This window comes from Salminus brasiliensis, chromosome 20, assembly GCF_030463535.1.
Source record: "Salminus brasiliensis chromosome 20, fSalBra1.hap2, whole genome shotgun sequence".
In the NCBI taxonomy this organism is placed as follows: domain Eukaryota; kingdom Metazoa; phylum Chordata; class Actinopteri; order Characiformes; family Bryconidae; genus Salminus; species Salminus brasiliensis.
Genome location: NC_132897.1, coordinates 5,135,960 through 5,156,382, shown reverse-complemented (window position 1 = coordinate 5,156,382; position 20,423 = coordinate 5,135,960). Strand labels below are relative to the sequence as shown.

At 42.8% G+C, this 20,423-nt stretch overlaps 1 protein-coding gene across 2 annotated transcripts in view; it reads left to right on the top strand.

The window, feature by feature from the left end:
• prodhb (proline dehydrogenase (oxidase) 1b) overlaps positions 1–20,417 on the top strand; it is a 36,280-nt gene extending 15,863 nt beyond the window's left edge. The window contains exons 5-14 of one of the 2 annotated variants that reach the window (XM_072664871.1): positions 452–516; positions 636–752; positions 3,436–3,509; positions 5,067–5,148; positions 7,876–7,968; positions 12,861–13,007; positions 14,730–14,905; positions 16,755–16,853; positions 18,838–18,926; positions 19,525–20,417. In XM_072664871.1, the coding sequence (XP_072520972.1) occupies positions 452–516; positions 636–752; positions 3,436–3,509; positions 5,067–5,148; positions 7,876–7,968; positions 12,861–13,007; positions 14,730–14,905; positions 16,755–16,853; positions 18,838–18,926; positions 19,525–19,715 (1,133 nt within the window). In that variant the 3' untranslated portion in view covers positions 19,716–20,417. Of the gene's footprint in view, positions 1–451; positions 517–635; positions 840–3,435; positions 3,510–5,066; positions 5,149–7,875; positions 7,969–12,860; positions 13,008–14,729; positions 14,906–16,754; positions 16,854–18,837; positions 18,927–19,524 lie in introns of both variants that reach the window. The other variant, XM_072664870.1, reaches the window with a different exon arrangement.
• The last annotated feature ends 6 nt before the right edge of the window (positions 20,418–20,423 follow it).

Here is a 20,423-nt window from a genome sequence, read left to right as displayed (position 1 = left end):
GCTTTAACCTGACTTCTTATCCAAATTCTTTATCATATTAATAGCTGTTCTTCTTTTAATGATGTAACATGGTGCTAATATTGTTATCAACTCCACCCTTAAAAAAAAAAAAGTATTTGGACACCTGCTCATTCACCGTTTCTCACAAAATCAAGGGTATAAAAAGGGTATATCCTGTATTTGTTGGAGTAACCGACTCTGTTGTCCAGAGAAGAAGCCTTTCTACTAGATTCTTTGAGCAAAACCATAGAAAAACTTTTTTCTGGTTCCATAAAGAACCACATTTTTGTGAGAGCGAAGACCCCTTCAATGGCTGCCCACCGCTCCGCTCACTGTCACTGTGTGTGTTTGCTCACTAATGTGCTGGTGTGTGTTTACTGCACAGATGCCAAATTCCATCTGTGTCCAGCACTAATGGTGAATACGGTTGTCTTGTCCTGTCTTCATTTAGGTGGAAGTTCTGAAGATGGTTTCACCGCCATTAAGATGACTGCACTGGGACGTCCGCAGTTCCTAGTAAGCATGTGGATGAGGTTCAGAAAGGGTTCAGATGTTCTGAGAACAGTTTTGCTGCAGCATCCCGAGCGCTGCGCCCTAGTCACAGCTTGTCATTTCTTTTTTCCACCTCTCCGTAGGTGCAGTTTTCTGAAGTGCTTATGAAATGGAGATGCTTTTTTAGTTTCCTGGCAGCCAAGCAGGGTAAATATGGCCAAGAGGTGTTGGAGCAGAAGCTGGACCTGGAGCAGCTGCAGGTAGAGGAAGGGGTCGAATTGAGGTCAGAGCACATACTGCGGATAAACCCTCGGCAGATTCAGACCATCCAGAGGAGAGAAAACCGTGTATATTCATCTTTACATTCTCAGATCCGGATGTACTGTAGAAAAATTACAACTGTTGAGATATTTGAGCAGATAAGCCTCCAGATCCAGATAGACCAGTACAGACAAACCTCTCTATATCCAGGCGGACCGGTACAGCTAAACCTCTGTAGATCCAGGCGGACCGGTACAGCTAAACCTCTGTAGATCCAGACGGACCGGTACAGATAAAGATCTGTAGATCCAGACGGACCAGTACAGATAAAGATCTGTAGATCCAGACAGACCGGTACAGACAAACCTCTCTATATCCAGGCGGACCGGTACAGCTAAACCTCTGTAGATCCAGGCGGACCGGTACAGCTAAACCTCTGTAGATCCAGGCGGACCGGTACAGCTAAACCTCTGTAGATCCAGGCGGACCGGTACAGATAAAGATCTGTAGATCCAGACGGACCAGTACAGATAAACCTCTGTAGATCCAGGCGGACCGGTACAGCTAAACCTCTGCAGATCCAGACGGACCAGTACAGATAAACCTCTGTAGATCCAGGCAGACCAGTAAAAATAAACTTCTGCAGATCCAGACGGACCGGTACAGATAAACCTCTGTAGATCCAGACGGACCGGTACAGACAAACCTCTGTAGATCCAGACGGACCAGTAGGATAAACCTCTGTAGATCCAGGCAGACCAGTAAAAATAAACTTCTGCAGATCCAGACGGACCGGTACAGATAAACCTCTGTAGATCCAGACGGACCGGTACAGACAAACCTCTGTAGATCCAGACGGACCAGTAGGATAAACCTCTGTGGTTCCAGATGGACGAGTAAAGATAAACCTCTGTAGATCCAGGCGGACCGGTACAGTTAAACCTCTGTAGATCCAGGCGGACCGGTACAGTTAAACCTCTGTAGATCCAGGCGGACCAGAACAGATAAACCTCTGCAGATCCAGATGGACCAGAACAGATAGACCTCTGCAGATCCAGGCGGACCAGTACAGATAAACCTTTGCAGATCCAGATGGACCAGTACAGATAAACCTCTGCAGATCCAGGCGGACCAGTACAGATAAACCTCTGCAGATCCAGATGGACCAGTACAGATAAACCTCTGCAGATCCAGATGGACCAGTAGAGATAAACCTCTGCAGATCCAGATGGACCAGTAGAGATAAACCTCTGCAGATCCAGATGGACCAGTACAGATAAACCTCTGTAGATCTTGGTACACTGCCTCTGCAGATTCAGATCTACTACAGCAGATAAACGCCTTAAGCTACTTCGGGAGGGTTATCCTTCTGCAGTTCAGCTCTAACCCTAATAGTCCAGAAGATAAGCCCCAGCATCATCCATTTTGATACAGAAGGGGAAGAAATCTCACACTCCAGTGTGATTTCATGCCGAATAAAACCTGATGTGGTGTCGTTCTAGCTGGCCCTCAGGGTTGCCAGTAGAATCAGGTCAGAAGATAGAACTCACTGATCGACTGACTCTGTGGGAGCCTGTCTTTGGCACCGTAGCGGCTGCAAACTGACAGTTGTTGAAAAGTATTTATGCCGTTCTAAAGTCCTCCAGCTAATCAGGGTCTTCAGGAACACCGGAACACCTTGTTAGCTGTGTCAGAAGTTGCTGATCAATTCTGCACGGAGATACTGTAGTTCTCCAGACACCAGGTTTGGAGACATCTCCAACTTGTGTGAACGTGCTTTATGACAGTCATCCCATCAGTAAAGAGATGCTTTAGGGCTTCATTTTGGAGTGGCGGTGTCTCTGGATCAGTCATGGGGTGGGAATAAGGGGTGCTGACTGAGTTTTGGGGCATTCAGGTTCAGAAAAGTTTCACCGCAGCCCTTCTGACACCTCAGACTTCCTGCCGTCTGACAACTCGCACTCCCTATTTAGCATGATAAAAGTTGAATCCTTGGAAATGTAATGGCTGTAATTGCATTCAGTTAGCTATACTGTTCAAATACATCATTACATATGAATTAAATATACAGGAATTCATGCAGTAAAAAATATTTCCATGGTAAAAGATTTGGACAAAAGTATTGGGACACCTGCTCGTTCATGGTTTCTTCAGAAATCTAGGGTGTTAAAAAAGAGTTTGTCCTGCTCTTGTTGGAGTATTAGGGATTCGAACTCATGACCATCAGGCCATAGTGGCAGTGCAATAGACACCGCCCAAAACAACTGCCAACATGGCCAGGTCAGGCCGGCCTAGCAAGGTCAGCCCAAGAGCAGACCTCAAGATGGGTAAAGAAGTCTCCAGTAATGCTAAAATGTCTTCACGGGACCTACAGGTAGCTCTTGTTGCCACAGTTGATTGTGGAGGTACCAGACTGTACTTCTGTACGGGCCAAGGCTGAGGGCTCACCCCGCTGTCTTTGTTTTGGGCCAGTCGTTTCTGCTACTTCGTTTACACCGTTTAATTTGTTGAATTTAAGGTCAGTGCCAGTAGAGCTTTACTGCAAACAGACCGTCAAACAGTTGCAGCAACCTAATTTGACCAAGACTGCGACAATTAAAATGCAAAGCAGCACTTAGTACCTTCTGTAAACCCCTCCAAGTGTGTTGTGGTATCAGCTGAGGCATGTTTTCTCTCTTCCAGGCATTCCTGACAAAGCTGGGAGCCGGAGGCGACATTCATGACTGGTTCACAAGTGAGAAGCTGTGCTCATCAGGGTGAGAGCTGCTCTCCAAATCTGAAATCTCTGTTATTACACTACAGAAAGAGGGTCAGGCCGAACGGTGTCCTCAAATTATCACATCTGAAACTTTTAAATGAGCTCAGGGAAAGTTGTACCACTTACAGGTCCACCTAAAGTGAGAATAATCATTGAGCTAATTTCAAAGTTTCAGGTGTGATGAAATGAAGAGGTTTTTGTAGGTAATTCAGCTTATTCATTTATACGGCTTGGCTGGTTTCTTTAATCAAACTGAAACAGTTGCACACTGTTGCAAAACCGGGCAAAAAATTGGATACAGCTAACTGAAGGTGTGAATGACCGTCTTTGATACACTGTAAAAAGCTTTTATATATTAATATATTATTTATATATTAATCATTTATATATTAATTATATATCATTACTTGAATATGCAGTAATTTATGCACAAAAAATATTTACATGTAAAACATTTGGACAAAAGAAATATTAAATAGAAATATATTATTATAAAAAAATATTTATATATGTTTGTTTGTTTGATTGTTTTTATGTTTTTATTTAAGTGGATATACCTTCCTAAATTGATTGATTTTGAAGCTTGAACAGACGGAGTACTTTTTTACCATTATTTTCAAAGAAAGTTCAAAGGTTTATGATATGTCTGAAATGACATAAACGTATAAATGACTGAAGTTGCCACCTAGGTATAAATTTGTTTCTAAAACAAAATAAGAATATTTGTTGTAGTGTTGTTTTGTAACAATATAATTATTGTTATAATTGTATGTTATACAATATGTCAATATTATGATTATTATTAATAATGCTAATATATTGGTAGCACTCTAATTTAAGGTATGGTTGGTACCTATTGAATAGGCGACTATGTAGTAATATCATATCATATTATATCATACTATAATGTCATTTCTGATATATAGCCAAATGTTAGGGTGACCACATTTTATATATGTTCTTGTAGGTTGAACTTAAAGGAGATTATTTGGTCATAGAGGCTATTTATTGGTCTGTTGCTAAATGAGTAAATGTGTGTGTATTAATGTACATTTATATACTGTAGCTGCATGGTTTTAGAGGTATTTCCACCCTCACACACACACACACACACACACACACACACACACACACACACACACTGCAAACGGTCCTACAACTTAGGCGTTGTCACCCCAGCCACAACATCCTAACTATGGTGGACACTCTGTGTGTCTGGGCGTGTCTCCGAGCCTGTTGGCTGTCTCTTTGTGTGGTTCAAAGTGAAAAAATTGAATGAAAAGTACAATTAATTGATAGTAAAATTAAAAACGTCCGTTAGCTGGTGTTGTGGAGCTGGTGTTGTGGAGCTGGGCACCCGGTGCTTTCCACTGAGCGTGTTTTGGCTGCCTGGCTAAAAGAGATAGTGGCTTGTTGCATGTTTTGGAGGAGACGTCCTTATACTCCTAAGAAAAAATTGACAAACTAAAACATGTATAAGATATAAAAAGTCAAGAAACATAACGATGCAAAGATAACAGTTAAGATGAATCTGTGTTTTTTTTGCTCACATCAGCACCATCGACATTTTGGACTGGAACAGTCTGATTGACGACAGGACGAAGGTACCTGATCTTCTGCTGGTGCCGAACCTGCAGGTATGGAGGGGGCTAGAAACTGATGTCTTAAGTGAGTCAGAAATGAAGAGGCTGGTCGATTTTGTTGTGGGATCTAATTGCCTCCAGAAATACAGCAAACGCTCTCTGGCAGTTATTAGTCGTTTTAAGTAATTAGATTGATAAGGCGGGCCTCCAGTTTTGCCTTACAGAGCAGCCAAGTTGTTTACTGGATGACTCTGATCCAAAACACTGAACTGGGTGCATATGTTCAGAGCTAATTGCTGCTTTATCGAATCACCGGAAGCCTCTTTCTGTCAGCCAATTAGAGTCAGATTGTAAGTAAGAAAATGTGTGCTTTCGGAGCCAAGTGCACACTTCAAACATCCAAACTAATTTCACTACCTGTTTAATGGGGATACTTGGTTATTTGCCAGATTATTTTCTCACAATATAAACAATACAAAAATAAATATGTAAAAGGGTAGGTGTGGTCAGAACAGTGAGCAGAGCTATACAGAAGCAGTGTGCAAAAAAAAGTTTTAGGCACCAGTGGAAATTAGAATGGGCATTTAATGGAGTATATTAGCTTAGTAAAATACTAATATTACAATAAACCCTAATAACATTCCTAAGTCGAGGTGGTTCCCCATCACTGTGTTCATTAGAACATCTCCAAAGTTCTCCTCTCTCATGGAGTCTAGTATTATTTAGAGTTCTCCTCAGATCAACACCTGGTTTGGTGGTAAATCAGGGCTTAATGATGGTAAATCAGGTGAGCTGCTGCTGCTGCTGCTGCTGCTGATGGAGTTGAACACAGCCTCCACGCTGTGCTGGCTGGACTGGGGGGCGTCCAGGAGAAACCTGGAGGAACCGAGCTCTGTTCTTCAGACTAGCTCACAGACAGGATCTCACTACTTTCTTTCTTCAGAATGAGAAGCTCTTGTTTCTCCTTTTTACTGGATTCATGTTCACCTACATCGGTTCCATGGTCTTACATAAGGTGCTTAGAACCCTTTGCACAGTACTGCATATCTATAGAACATCAATAATGATTAGGGATGTGATCCATCTGATCCATTTTTAATTTTAAATCAGCATTTAAAGCCCGATCCACTTCCAATCATTGTTTTTTTGCAGCAGCGGAACGCCCCCTGGTGTCATCTATGCACCTTTAACAGCTGCCGCCTCATTTGTGAGCTCATTCCAGTATACAGAACAAAAAAGAGCTCTATTTGAACCAATAAGTGCAGTGACATTGCGAAACAAGGCTGAGGTTGATCTCTTACTGGAACTTTCCATTCCACCTTAAGTGATGCAGCAGTTCCACTACAACAGCTGCACTATTTAAGGCGGACCGGAGAGTTAGAATTCAAAGCCTTGTTTTGGCTGCTAACTGAACTCAAATAGGCTGTGGACTTCAAGCGATGATTGATTGGTATTAACTAACCTCACGCCATTACACCACCACCTCCACCGGCCCGGACGGCTGACACAAGGCAGGTTGGATCCATAGATTCTGGAAGCTGTTAGACCAAATTCTGACCTTGCCATCTGTACTGAGCCTCAGCAGAAATCCAGATTCATCAGCCCAGGCTACGTTTCTCCAGTCTTCAGCTGTCCAGTGTTGGTGAGCCTGTTCTGAGCCGTTGCAGCCTCAGCTTTCTGTTCTTGGCTGACCGAAATGGAACCTGATGAGGGTCTTCTGCTGTTGTAGCCCGTCCATCCTCCTCAAGGTTGGGTGTGGTGCAGGCTAAGATGCTTTTCTTTTGGTTCCAACCAGCTCAAGTCGTCCTCTTTTGACCATCAAATTTTCAGTTGGCGGAGATCCAGAGCCGGCTTAAGGCATACTCTAATTCCATGGCCGCTTAGGGCCCCAAAGCGACCAAGGGGGGGCCCCCAAGAGCATCAAGATATCATGATAAAAAATACATTTTTTTTAAATGACATTAAATAATAAAACGAAATGGTATTACACAGGTAAAATCAATTTTTATGTTCATTTACTTTCATAGTCGGCACACCAATACTAGGTTAATCAATTTCTGCTGTTGGCTGCTGCCACTGTTGGGCGACTGCAGATATGCGCCGCTTGGGTGGTCGATAAAGGCCCGGGTGCTGCAGCGTATTGCACAATATCTCTCTCTGTCTATGAAATGCTAAAGCATATGTTGCTGAGGTGATGGTATAGGGGGCCCCAAATTGAAAATCTGCTTAGGGCCTCATAAAGGCCTGGGCCGGCCCTGCTGAGATCCCATTTTTTCCCATTCTGATGGTTGATTTGATGTGTACATTATCTGAAGCTTTTGGCCTGAATCTGCATGATTTGATGCATTGCGCTGCTGCCACATGATTGGCTGATTAGATACTTGCATGAATGAGCAGATGTGCATATAAGAAGGTGGAAGAACTTGGCAGATATGTTCTTAATGCCAACAGAGGAAGATCTTTCTTCCATTACTGATGAAAATTTATGCAGGACCATTTTGGGAATCCTGAGTGAGTTCAGACTTTTGGGGAAATAAGAACACTATTCTTGAACATCCAGGGTTTGTTTAACTGAAATATGAAGTATAACTATAACTTGCATTCAAATGAGGCTCTGTAAAGTATTCAAGTTTGAATGGCCTGACCTACATAGCTTTCGCATTACATAACCCTACAAGCACAAACAGACTGTTCTTAAAAACATGTTTTTACATAGCAAACGCATAGTCTCCCAGATGATGACCCCTTATATAGCAGACTTCCTTCTTCCTGATTGAACAGACAGGGCGTCTGGAGCCTCTTCTGAGGAAATTCACAGAGGAGGAGGAGAAGCAGATGACGAGGATACTGCAGAGACTGGATGCGCTGGCTAAGGTGAGCCTGAAGGCAGAGAGTTACGAGCCTTCATCTGTTTAAGGCCTTAATGAGATTCAGTTAGTTTTGTTGAGGGACATGAAGAGACACTAAGTATCCAAAAGTTTGTGGACACCCCTTCTAATAAAGGCATCGCGCTACTTTAAGTTGCACCCGCTGTTGACATAGATGTGCAAGTGCGCACACACAAACACATGGCTTGTTTAGTCCCTGTAGAGAAGTACTGTCTGGAGGACTCTCTGGAGCAGATGAACATCATGAACCTATCGGCACCATGCTGCTTAATGCCAGGCGTGGCCTGGAGGGGTATAAAGCCCCCAGCATTGAGCTATGGAGCGGTGGAACTAACCGCATTCTCTGGAATGATGCTCCATCCAGTACTTTTGGGGGATGAGGTGGGGTGCTCCAACATCTAGTAGAACACCTTTCCTGTACAGTAGGGACAGTTACTCCAACACAAGATGGATATATATATAATATATATATATATTTTTTTAACCAATGAATGAGCAGCTGTCCCAATACTTTTTTCCATAAAGTATATGTCTTTATTATAGTGGTCATCTTGCACGTTTGCAACAGGAAATAAATCTTTTTTATGATTCATCACAGCCTGTACGCTGGTCATTCACGTTCCGCTCATCACCATCCTGCGTTATGCCCATTCTATGGGTCAGCAGGTCATGGTCTGACAGCTGTATGCAGGGGAAGAAATGGAACGGAAGGGCAGAACTTCATCCTTCAGCTATTACATGGCGCCTCTGACGTTGCTTTTATGCCGGAAAAGTGCATTGAGTTCAGAACGGCATGAAGGCTCAGGGTCAGAGTGCACTTTATGGGCCCTAACAAGGTCAGCGGAAGTCAGCCGTCTGCCTCTGTCCATACAGCATTACGGTGTGGTTTCTCTGGACAAGGTTGGAGGTCAACCGGTAAATTCAGTTTACAAGGCGAAATAAAAAATAATAAATAAAAAATGGCTTACAAATGTATGAGCATGTTGCCAGACCAGCGTCTGGGTCTTTTGCTGAACTTGCTGACCTGAAACTGAACTTTAATGAGCTGAAATGGAATTGACCCTAACCTTGCGCTTAGTCCAGCTTCTGAGCGAAGGCCATTTTTATCTCCTGACTTAAGAAAGTCTACACGATTTGCCCGGTAGCAGAAATCAGGACTTGCTCTGAGACGAAACCGACACTCAAATGTAGTATTCATATGTATATTTAAAGTCTGAGAATATTGTTTGTAATATTACAATTTGAATTACATTATTCATTATTTTAACTTATATTACCTTATTTTTACTAAAGTGTCTTATTCTATTGGCAGATAATTTCACATAATTTAAGAAATAAGATATATATGTATATTAGCTTGCTATCACTTATATACTTGGATCCATTGGTCCATTGGTCCATTATTGATGCCTTGAATTCACCCTAAATCCTAATCCTAACCTGAATCCTTATCCTAAACCTTAAATCTAACTAAACTAAACTAAACCTAACCCTAAATAAGGAAGGATAAGGTTAGGTTTAGGTTTAGTCAAGAAATAAAGTGATCTGCCAGTGGAATAAGAAGCTTTCAATAGAAAAAAATTACTTGCAAATAAGTTAATAACAAATTGAATAATCTTATATTTTGGATATTTGTCAAGTCAAGTCAAATTTATTTGTATTTATTTATTTGTATTATTTTTCTTGTAACTTTTTTTGTCACAAAGCAGCTTTACATAATTAGTAATAAGTAAATGACAGGAAAAAAAAGAAATAATGTAAGAAGACATGAAGGGTCAAACGCCCCCATTGAGCAAACCAACAGTGACAGTGGCAAGGAAAAACTCCCTCAGAGCTGGAGGAAGAAACCTTGGGGGGAACAAAGACTCACAAGGGGGACCCAACCCACCTCCTCTGATCACAACTATTTATTAATTATTGATAAAAGTTACCAAGCCATCTATTCTGTTGAACTGCTCTGATCATAATCATAATATATTAATCATGGTGTAGATAGTTAATAGTGGTGATATTAATAGTGGCAGATAGTTAAGAGTCCATTTAGGTTTTAACATGGTCACTAAACAGGTAGCAGTGGTAGGAGGGTGTGCCGCTGGTCTGGTATGGGTGGTGGTGGGTGGGGGGGCTGATGGTCGGACTGGTAGGTGGCAGCTGGTCTGACGCAGGTAGAGGGGACCTCAGCGGGCAATCTTCCAGCAGGTCGGGCTGGATGGCCTCTTTACATATTGTAATCATATTTACACGGCAGCGTAGAAATGAGAAATATCAGATGTTTAGACTTGAATTCACAGGGTTACACTTTCTAAGATCTCTCTCTCTTTTTTTTTTTTTTACAGTATAATGTTCCTGAACCATGTAGAAAATCATTAACCCTTTATGCTCCCTGACGTTTAGCACACCCCAATCGGTATCTACAGGCAAAGCAGTGCAAACTGGCAAACTGAGTTGTTAATAGCCAGGAACCACCAGCAGTTCTGAGGAGTTTAAGAAATGAAAGTAATCCAATTAGGCTGAAATTATCTTGGTTCTTCATTCAAAAACTGTTCAATTTCAAGCCAAAACCGACTATTATGAAGATGGAGAAGTTCTGAATAGGTTACATATAAAATGTTACATTGAATATACTGTTCTTTGAGTGATCCTGTAGAAGAACCACTTTTACATCAGATAAAGTTCCTTAAGACGTGCAAAGATCTGTAGTCCACCTTCTGTCGGAAAAACAAAAACAACTTAAGGAAGTCAGTAGGTATTGCCTGGTAGCAGAAATCAGGACTTGGAAGCAGAATACAGGAGCAGGTTTGCTCTAAGAGGAAACCGACACTAATAATAATAATAATAATAAATTTAATTATGACAAATCTCAAAGTGCTACAACTTAAAAGCATCACCATAAAAGACAAAATCACTACAATTAAAAATTGCAACAATCAACAGGTTCTTAAAAAGTCATACGTTCTGCTGAAGAGAAATGTTTTGAGTCCAGTTTTGAGAAATCGTCTGTGGTGTCCTCAGATGGTCAGGGAGGGCATTCCATAGACGAGGGTCGACAGAGCAGGAGGCCTGGTCACCCATGCTGCTGAGCTTAGTTCTTGGGAAGTGAAGAAGATTTGAATTTGAAGGGATTGAAGGGCTTGTGCTGAATTTTTTAATTTAGCGTATTGCTCCTCAACCGTGTAGTAGACCATTAAATCGTTCATGGTGGGCCGAAATGATCTTGACTCTTCATCCAAAAACTGAAACAAAAAAACATCAAAAAACAAAAAAAGTTAAAACCAAAACCAACTATAATGGAGATGGAGAAGTTCTGAATAGACTAGAAGTGCTTCTAATGGTTCTTCAAGTGATGCTATAAAAGAGCTACGTTAGACCTTCTAAAAGGTTCTCGCAGTTGAACCCAACCTAGTGTTTAGTCCACCTTCTGTCAGAAAACAACAAAAAACTACGGCCATTTTCATCTTCTGACCTAAGGAGGTCAGCATGGCTTGCTAAGTGCCAGAGACCAGGACTCTGAGAAGAAACCAACACTTAAACATAACGCGCCTAAACCGTGTAGTAAACCAGCAAAGCATCTGAAATGGCTGAAATTATGCTGGTTCTTCATCCAGGAGCTGTAAAATGGCAAATTCAAAGCTGTAAGTTACCCCTAAAATGCTTCGAATGCTTCAAATACTTTACCTGGACCTTAAATCCTGTATCCAGTCCTAGATTGTGTTCTTGCTGGACATTAAGGGAACAGTGAATGTAATTGAGTGATGCCAGGGCTGGAAACTGGACTCCATGTCCAGATTTGAAGACCTCTACCATAGAGGTCTTGCAAAGAATAAGCTTTAAACTGATTAAAAAAAAAAAAAACCTTTGCATTATATGAAGCTTCTTTTAGACCTTTACGATGTTCCTCACACTCCCACAGGTCAAACCAAAACCAGCTATAATGGAGATGGAGAAGTTCTGAATAGGCCACATATAAGTGCTTCAAATGATTATTTAAGTTATGCTAGAAAAACGTTAGACCTTTAAAAAAAAAGGTTCTCGCAATTGAACCCAGCCTAGTGTTTAGTCCACCTTCTGTCAGAAAACAACAAAAAACTACGGCCATTTTCATCTCCTGACCTGAGGAAGTCAACATGGCTTGCTAAGTGGCAGAGACCAGGACTCTAACCATCTGAAATGGCTGAAACTATGCTGGTTCTTCATCCAAGAACTGTAAAATGCCAAATTTAGAGCTGTATTGATGGAGACGTTCTTAATAGGTTACCCCTAAAATGCTTTGAATGCTTCAAATGCTTCAGATCTGGACCAGTATTCAGTCCTAGATGGTGTTCTTGCTGGATGTTAAGGGAACAGTGAATGTAATTGAGTGATGCTAGGGCTGGAAACTAGACTCCAGGTCCAGATTTGAAGACCTCTACCATAGAGGTCTTGCAACAAATAAGCTTTTAACTGATAAATAAAAAAAAAACTTTGCATCGTATGAAGCTTCTTTTAGACCTTTACGATGTTCCTTACACTCCCACATCTTTATTGTGGGAACCAAAAGTGGTCAAAGAACCTTCTGAAGCACCTTTATTTTGTAATAGTAATGATGTGAGACCTCCTGGTGATCCATTTGGGACATTTAGGAGTCAGCACTGAGAGTTCTTGTTAAAAAAACCCTGACCTGATTCTGCAGGAAAATTTGACGTTTTTTTATTTGTTGACCAGCTTGACCTTCGTTACCACCCGCAGAGCTAACATCCTGCCGAATTCTGGTTATCATCACATTGCTTACAACCTGTCATGTTTCACCGACTCCACAGAAACTGTAATATTGAGAATGAATCAGTCGTGCTGTGTAGCCTGCAGTGAGTCATGTATTATGTGTGTATGTGCTCCGTGCAGTACGCGGCGGAGAGCGGTGTGAGGCTGATGGTGGATGCAGAACAGACGTACTTCCAACCTGCCATCAGCCGACTGACGCTGGAGATGCAGAGAATTTTTAACACAGGCAAACCAGTCATCTTCAACACCTACCAGTGCTACCTCAAGGTGAGAGATACACACACATTATGCACACAATATTATTTTCAATATTATTATATTATTATATTTAAATATTATTTAGGATAGAAAATGATAAGGCGGAGACATTCGTGGAATATTCTCCTGAGCTCAATATGGATCAGATTCCATATCATGTAATATCAGAGCCAGTCTACACTACATATGAAGAGTCTAGAATAGCTGGGTGATGCAATATCATACAGTTAAATTAAAATTATTTAACCTCCATTGCAAAATTTACAAACTTTCAGCCATTTGCAATAAACCAATCCTGGTCGAATCTTGGTCGTGCTGCAAGCCATCGGCAGCTGACGACAAGAGAGAGCACAAGGCCTTGCTCTTTTCTGGGTGGGTAGATGGCGCTCTCCCCCCACATCGCCTCGCTGCGGTGTTGGCTGTCACCGTTGTCTGCTTCCCTCCAGGCGCATTGGTTCGAAAAATAATCGGCTTGACTGTGCACGCGTCGGAGGGGGCATGTGCTAGTCCGCCTTTACTAGTTATGGGGCGATGGTGTGCAATGGGTAATTGGTGGGAGAAAATGGGAGGAAAATATGATCAATTCTTAAGAAGAAAAAGAGAAACCAATCAAACAAGGCCAATTTAAAAATCTTGACACCACTAATAGAACAAGTGCTTTCTCCAAACTACTTCACGGCAAGCCTCTTTAGAACTTCCTAGAGAACCCTTCTGCTGTTCCGACTTGCTACAAACATGATCCACAGCTAGACTCTGGCATCATTCCTGAGAAATCTTAGCTCTTATGGGCAGTTGAAATCTTATTCCTCGTGGGCAGTGGCTTCCAATTCATTAATATTCTTGGGTTTGCAGCTGCATCCACCCTCTTCAAACCCCACCAAAGATTTTCTGTGGGGTTCAAGTCTTAGGCGACTGCAACGATCACTCTCCAGGGCTTCTTCTAAAACCACCAAAGCCTTAGCAGACTTGCTTGAGGAATTCTATTGATGTGGAGAATGTGTGAGTGTGTGTGTGTGTATATATATATATATATATATATATATATATATATATACACACACACTATACACTTGCTGGGTTGGTTGGTGGGTTCTATGGATCGGCTATGTATTGTATTGACCGATTTTCAGTCAGAATACACGATTGGCTGATATTTCTCCAACTAGCCAATCCTAAGAGCCGATCAAATCATATTCATGTGTTCTCAATGAGGCTTCTCTGTCACAATACGCTGCAGTTTGTTGCTTAAACAATGGCTAGATGGAACTGTGGCGCTAGCGTGCGACTGTAGCAGCTTACTAAAACCGTGTTCACTCAGCCCAGTACACTGAGTATCAGAGGAAAGCAGATCTAACAAACACCACTAGCTACACAAACCGTGCAGACCACACCGAACCACCACCAGATGTCCAGCAGCAACAGTCAGAAAGCTAGGAATTGCATCCTGCAGTCTCAGTTATTAAATAGTTATCACAGTATAGTAATATATACAATATATTATTAAATATTAGAGTCATATTATTACATTATCATAGCGCATATCGTAGCAATATTATGCCTATTTAACTATTATAATATCATAGGTATGTAGTTATTCTATATGTGGTATGTCATTCCACAGCTGAATAGCTCTGTCATACCAAAAAGTGTATGTCATTTTTATGTTTTATTAATTGATAAATGTAAATACGCAGATATTTGTAACCTGAGGTTGGCTTTCTCTCCTCACAGGAGGCCTATGACAATGTGTGTATGGATGTAGAACTGTCGAGGAGAGAAGGCTGGTGTTTTGGGGCTAAGCTGGTGAGGGGGGCTTATATGGACCAGGAGAGAAGCAGAGCAGCAGAGATCGGCTATGAAGACCCCATCAACCCTGACTACGAGTCCACAAACCGCATGTACCACAAGTGAGAGAATCTTTAGTGACTGTATTTCTATTGACTTATTTATCACATTTCAGCTTACTGTTGCTGACCATTGCCCTTTCCTCTTGGAAAGAGGATGAATGTAGTGAGGTGTTAATGTAGGGGGCACTGTTGGACCTTAGGAACCATGTTATACCTTCTAAAGTTACATTAACATTGTTTGTATCTCAATAAAAGAAAGTGTACAGTACCCTAAATTCCGAACAATGTAGTAGAACCATAATTAGTTCCCTAAAGAACCATGCTGGAGATTTATGAGTGTGAGGAAGATAATATAAAGGGCTCTTCCATGTTTTTTACAGTTTAGAAGGTTCTTCAGCATGTAAGCTTTGGCCTGGTCTTCAGGAGAATGGGAGTTTGATCCCCAGTAATCCCAACAGCCATTCGTCCAAGGAGCTCAAGAGAGCAAAACTGGCCTTGCTGGGTTGGTAGGTAGGTGGGTGGGTTGGCTTACTAGAGCTGAAAATATGAATCGACTATGTATTAGTATCGAACGAGTTCCATTCAAAATATGCTATTGCCCGATATTTCTCGAATTACCCAATCCTAAGAGCCGATCAGATCATATTTGTAAGATAATGACTACAGTAATTCTGTATGAGGCTCATATGTCACTAGGGGGCAGTGGTGGCTCAGCAGTTAGAGCTCTGGGCTATTAATGACAGGGTTGTGGGTTCGATATCTGGGCTTTCCACTACTGTCCACTGTGTGTGTTTCACTGGTGTGTATGTGTGTTTACTGCACGGATTGGAGGCCAAATTACATCTGTGTCCATTACAAATGGTAAGTCTGTTTGTCTTGTCTTGTTTAAATGAAGAAACCACTCCAGAGTACTCAGATCACTCAGCCCAGTACAATGAGTACCAGAACACAGCAGAGCAAGCAACCACCAATAACCTCACAAAACAGCGCAGTCCACATTTAACCACCACCAGAAGTGCAGCAGCAACAGTGTCCAAACTGAAGGAGTTTTTCAGTTCTAGATAAGCAGCCCATTTTAGTTGTGTTTCCACTCCACAGTGGAGTTCCACACAGGAATTCACGGCTCTCGTAGCTGGTCTTTAGAGTTGGTTTATCCCAAAAAGTAAAGTACATTTCCTCTTGAAGGACAATGCAGGGGGCATTACAGAAGCCCTGCCTTACCAAATAATGCCTAGGAAAGGTGAACGTGGTGCCCAGACCCACCCTTGATCAGAAACAATGATTGTCCAATTGGTATTGGCTCCAGAATCACTGATCGCTTCATCTCTAGCAGGTACCAAAGTAGGATAGCCTCCCTATCCCCAGTCACTCAGCACGATGCTAGCCAGTGTGGGCATCTGTTTGCTGGCAAACTGGCAGTGTTGAGCTGTCCGGTGACAGGTTTTAGCGTTGCTTGGTGTGGAACCCTTGAAAGAACCCTCAAATTTGTGTACAACCTTTATATTCAACCTTCACACTCCTAAATCTGCAGCTTGGTTCTTCAGAAAACCAAAGGTGGTTCTTTTACATTGTTAAAAATAGAAAACAGGCAGATGCTGGCCTCAACCTTCCCAGTTCGGAAGCTAGTGGGTGGAATTGGACATGACTAAATTGTGTATCTGAACTATTCACTGAAGGAACCCAACATTTTTGTGGAAGCAAAAGTGGAGCTTATGGGCATTTAGGAGCTCTAACTAGGTAGGTGTGCTTGAGTTGCTGTATGCAGGCTGCACCCTCGTGCCGTTGCCCCCTCCTCAACCCCCTGCCCGGAGATTGAACCCCTGGTTAATGCATCCGGATGAAAACGTCAGCGTGTTATGGTCTGCATGTCTCTTGCCCACTCACACTGAGCTATTGCTGTTCTGTGGAGGTGTCTGGACCACGTGTTGGAGGAGATTGAAAGGAATGGGAAGGCTAACGTCATGGTGGCGTCACACAACATCGAAACGGTCAAGCACACGCTCCGGAGGTAGGACCTTTTTCTGACTCACATACACACATACACACACACACACACATGACACGGTCAAGGCGAAAATACAAAACACGAGCTCCGGAGATAGAACAGCTCTCTGACTCACACATACACCCCCAGCACCGCTAATACGCATGCATTTGTTGAGGCGCGGAAGAGAATTGGAGGATTATGGGATAATGACCTGACCCTGTATCAGAATTATGCACTGCGCTACGCTAAACGCTCGCTCACTCTCTCACTCACTGTCCGCCGCTAATAAAACATGACTCGCGGCCAAAGCTGAGTGGTTAAGGCTCAGTCTTAGCAATCAGACCCAACGATACATCACCCGCGGCAGCTATTAGATCACACAATTTCCAAAATAAGGCAGATGATTGATGTTCCCTGGTGAGTGAGTTATAGTCGGTAGAAATGAACGCAGTGATGTAATCTTATTTAACGGGGTGCGATCATTGCTTTAGGGTAACACCTCATTTACTAGAAGTGCACATGGGTGACGATGCAATGAGTGTTTGTAGCTGTAATATCCAATAAACGGTGACTCCTTAACGTCCTGTTTGAGGCTGATCCAGGCATATTTTGATGAGCTGGAGATTTGGTTATTTATATATCAAATCGAATCAAGTGAAATTTATTTGTATATCTTTTTACAACTGCTGTTGTCACAAAGCAGCTTTACACAATCAGTCATTAGTAAAAGACAAGAAATCAATATCATAAATAGACATGAAAAATCGAAGACCCCCAGTGAACAGTGGCAAACTCCCTCAGAGCTGGAGGAAGAAACTTTGGGAGGAACCAAGACTCACAAGGGGGATTCCGACCCATCCTCCTCTGATCAGAACTACTTATAAATTATTGTAAGTCACCAAACCACCAAGACTGTTGTATTGCTCAGGTGTGCATCATATTCATAATCATAATGTAATAATCATGGTGTAGTATAACTTAATATAGTCCTGGCAGTGATGGTCAGAGTAATGATAGTTAGTAGTGGTGATATTAATAGTGGCAGATCGTTAAGAGTCTATTTAGGTTTTAACATGGTCATTAGGCAGGTAGGAGGGTGTGCCGCTGGTCTGGCATGGGTGGTGGTGGGGGGTTGGTGGGCCTGCTGGTCGGACTGGTAGGTGGCAGCAGGTAGAGGGCACCCCCAGCGGTCAGTCTTCCAGCAAGTTGGGCTCAATGAGTGGGTGACCATTTACTCTGAGAAGGTAAAGAGACAGAGTTAGTTCTGAAAGGATTTATGGAGAGTAAATATGTGTTATTTGCTTAAATTTTTAATCAAAACTTTAATAACTTCCCAATTTTGGATCCCCAATTACCCAACCCCTAAGTACTCCCCTCCCCCATTGCACACAATGCCCCGACACTAGTAAGGGGGGAACCGTGTTGGTCTCTTACCTTCTCAGAGTAAATGATCACCCACTCATTGAGCCCAACCTGCTGGAAGACTGACCGCTGGGGGTCCCCTCTACCTGCTGCCACCTACCAGTCCGACCAGCAGGCACTCCCTCCAACGCATGTGCAGTCAAGCCTCTCATTTTCCGAACTGCCGCCGATGCAGGGAAGTGCCGCATACCTGGCTTCAAGGCACCAGCCTGCAGATGCCAGCACCGCAGCCAAGCAATGTGTGGAGAGAGCGCCATCTACCCACCCTGGAGAGAGCAAGGCCAATCGGGGCCTCGGCTCCCGGTGGCTAGCAGCATGACCGGGATTCGAACCAGCGATCCTCTGATCATAGGGACAGCACCTTAGTCCGCTGCGCCACTCTGGGTCAGATCGGCCGTGTTAAGAAAATGAGCATTATGTGAAAAGTGTGCATAATGCCCAGAATGCTCATAGCATTGTAGCCTAGCCTAGCTTAGCACTGTAACAAGAACATATTAAATAGTGGTGCTGTCCTCTCTTGCACTAAGTCTGATGTGCTTGTTAACCATCTCTAATTGTACTACCTGATGCTGCTGTTTTGTAGGATGAATGAAATGGGCCTCATGCCAACTGATAAGCTGATCTGCTTTGGTCAGCTTCTGGGGATGTGTGACCAGATCAGCTTTCCATTGGGTATGAACTGCACACACACACACACATACACACACTTCTGTCATCTTTGAATACGGTTTATACTGTTCATTTCAAGGTGACACACTATCTGTCGAATGTTTATGGACACCCCTTCTAATGAATGCATTCAGCTACTTTACGTGGCACCCATTTCCGACACAGATGTGCAAATGCACGCACAGCTTATTTAGTCCCTGTAGAGAAGTCCTGCCAATAGCTGCAATAGGTGCCTAATGCCAGGCATGGGCTAGAGGGGTATAAAGCCCACCCACCAGCATTGAGCTGTGGTGCAGTGGAACTACTGTGTTCCAATACTTTTGGGATGAGTTTGGGAGGTTGGTTTAGCATGAGGTGGGGTGGTGATCATTCAGCATCCTGACCTCACTAATTCTCTTGTCACTGAATGCAATCAAATCCTCACAACAATGCTCCTCCAAAATCTAGTAGAATTTTTTTATTCATTGAAGAAACAATGATTGAGCAGGTGTCCAAATACTTTTGTCCATGTATTGTTAAGAGGTGAGGGACTTGAAGCCTACAATGCAATGTTTTTCAGGTATGTGTGTGTGTGTGTGTGTGTGTGTGTGTGTGCATGTAGGTCAGGCAGGTTTCCCTGTGTATAAGTACGTCCCGTACGGTCCGGTCAGTGAGGTGATCCCGTATCTCTCCCGGCGGGCACAGGAGAACCGAGGGGTGATGAAGGGAGCGCAGGCCGAGAGAGAGCTGCTGTGGTCAGAGCTCGTCCGCAGACTGACCAGTGGAGAGATATTCAATGCACACACTCTGTAACACACACTTCCTGTATTTGCCTTTGCCCTCAGCAGACTTGCTGTGTACACTGCTGTTCAAAGGTTTGCATCACTTATCATATTAATAATGGGTGTTATTGTTACGTGCAGTGATGAGGTATATAGAAAATATAGAATACATATATAAAAAGTCCTCTTGCGTGTTTAAGGTGGTGGTAACTTCAGGCTCCTGCAGATGGTGCTGCACGGGGAGTTGGGTGTGCCAAAGACCACAGTGTGAAGGAATCTCCAGAAGTCAGAATTGTGGCAGGAAGACGAAACTGACGGACAGTGACCGCTGGCGTGTTTCACGGCTTATGAATGAAGATCGCTTCGCAGAAGTTTATGCAGGTCCTTGACCACCAATTTCTGAAAGAACACTCCACAAGGAACTGCATTTTCATCCACAAGCCATGAAACGGCGGTCCCTGTGCGTCAGTTTCGTCATAGGCTGGGATTTCTGACACTGCTGGTAGACCCATATGACCGTAAGCTTCCATACACCTGCAGATTCAGCTACTTCCTTCACACTACGGTCATGCAGTCACTCCTTTTAGCCAATCATTCACATCAAGGTGACACATTTTTTTGTCCCTGGAGCTTATCATGAACTAAACACCAAAGAATATATTTTTTAAATATTTTATTTAATATTTCAGGTATTTTGAGAAAGTTATGAGAATTATTAAAATATAAAACACTGTCCTTT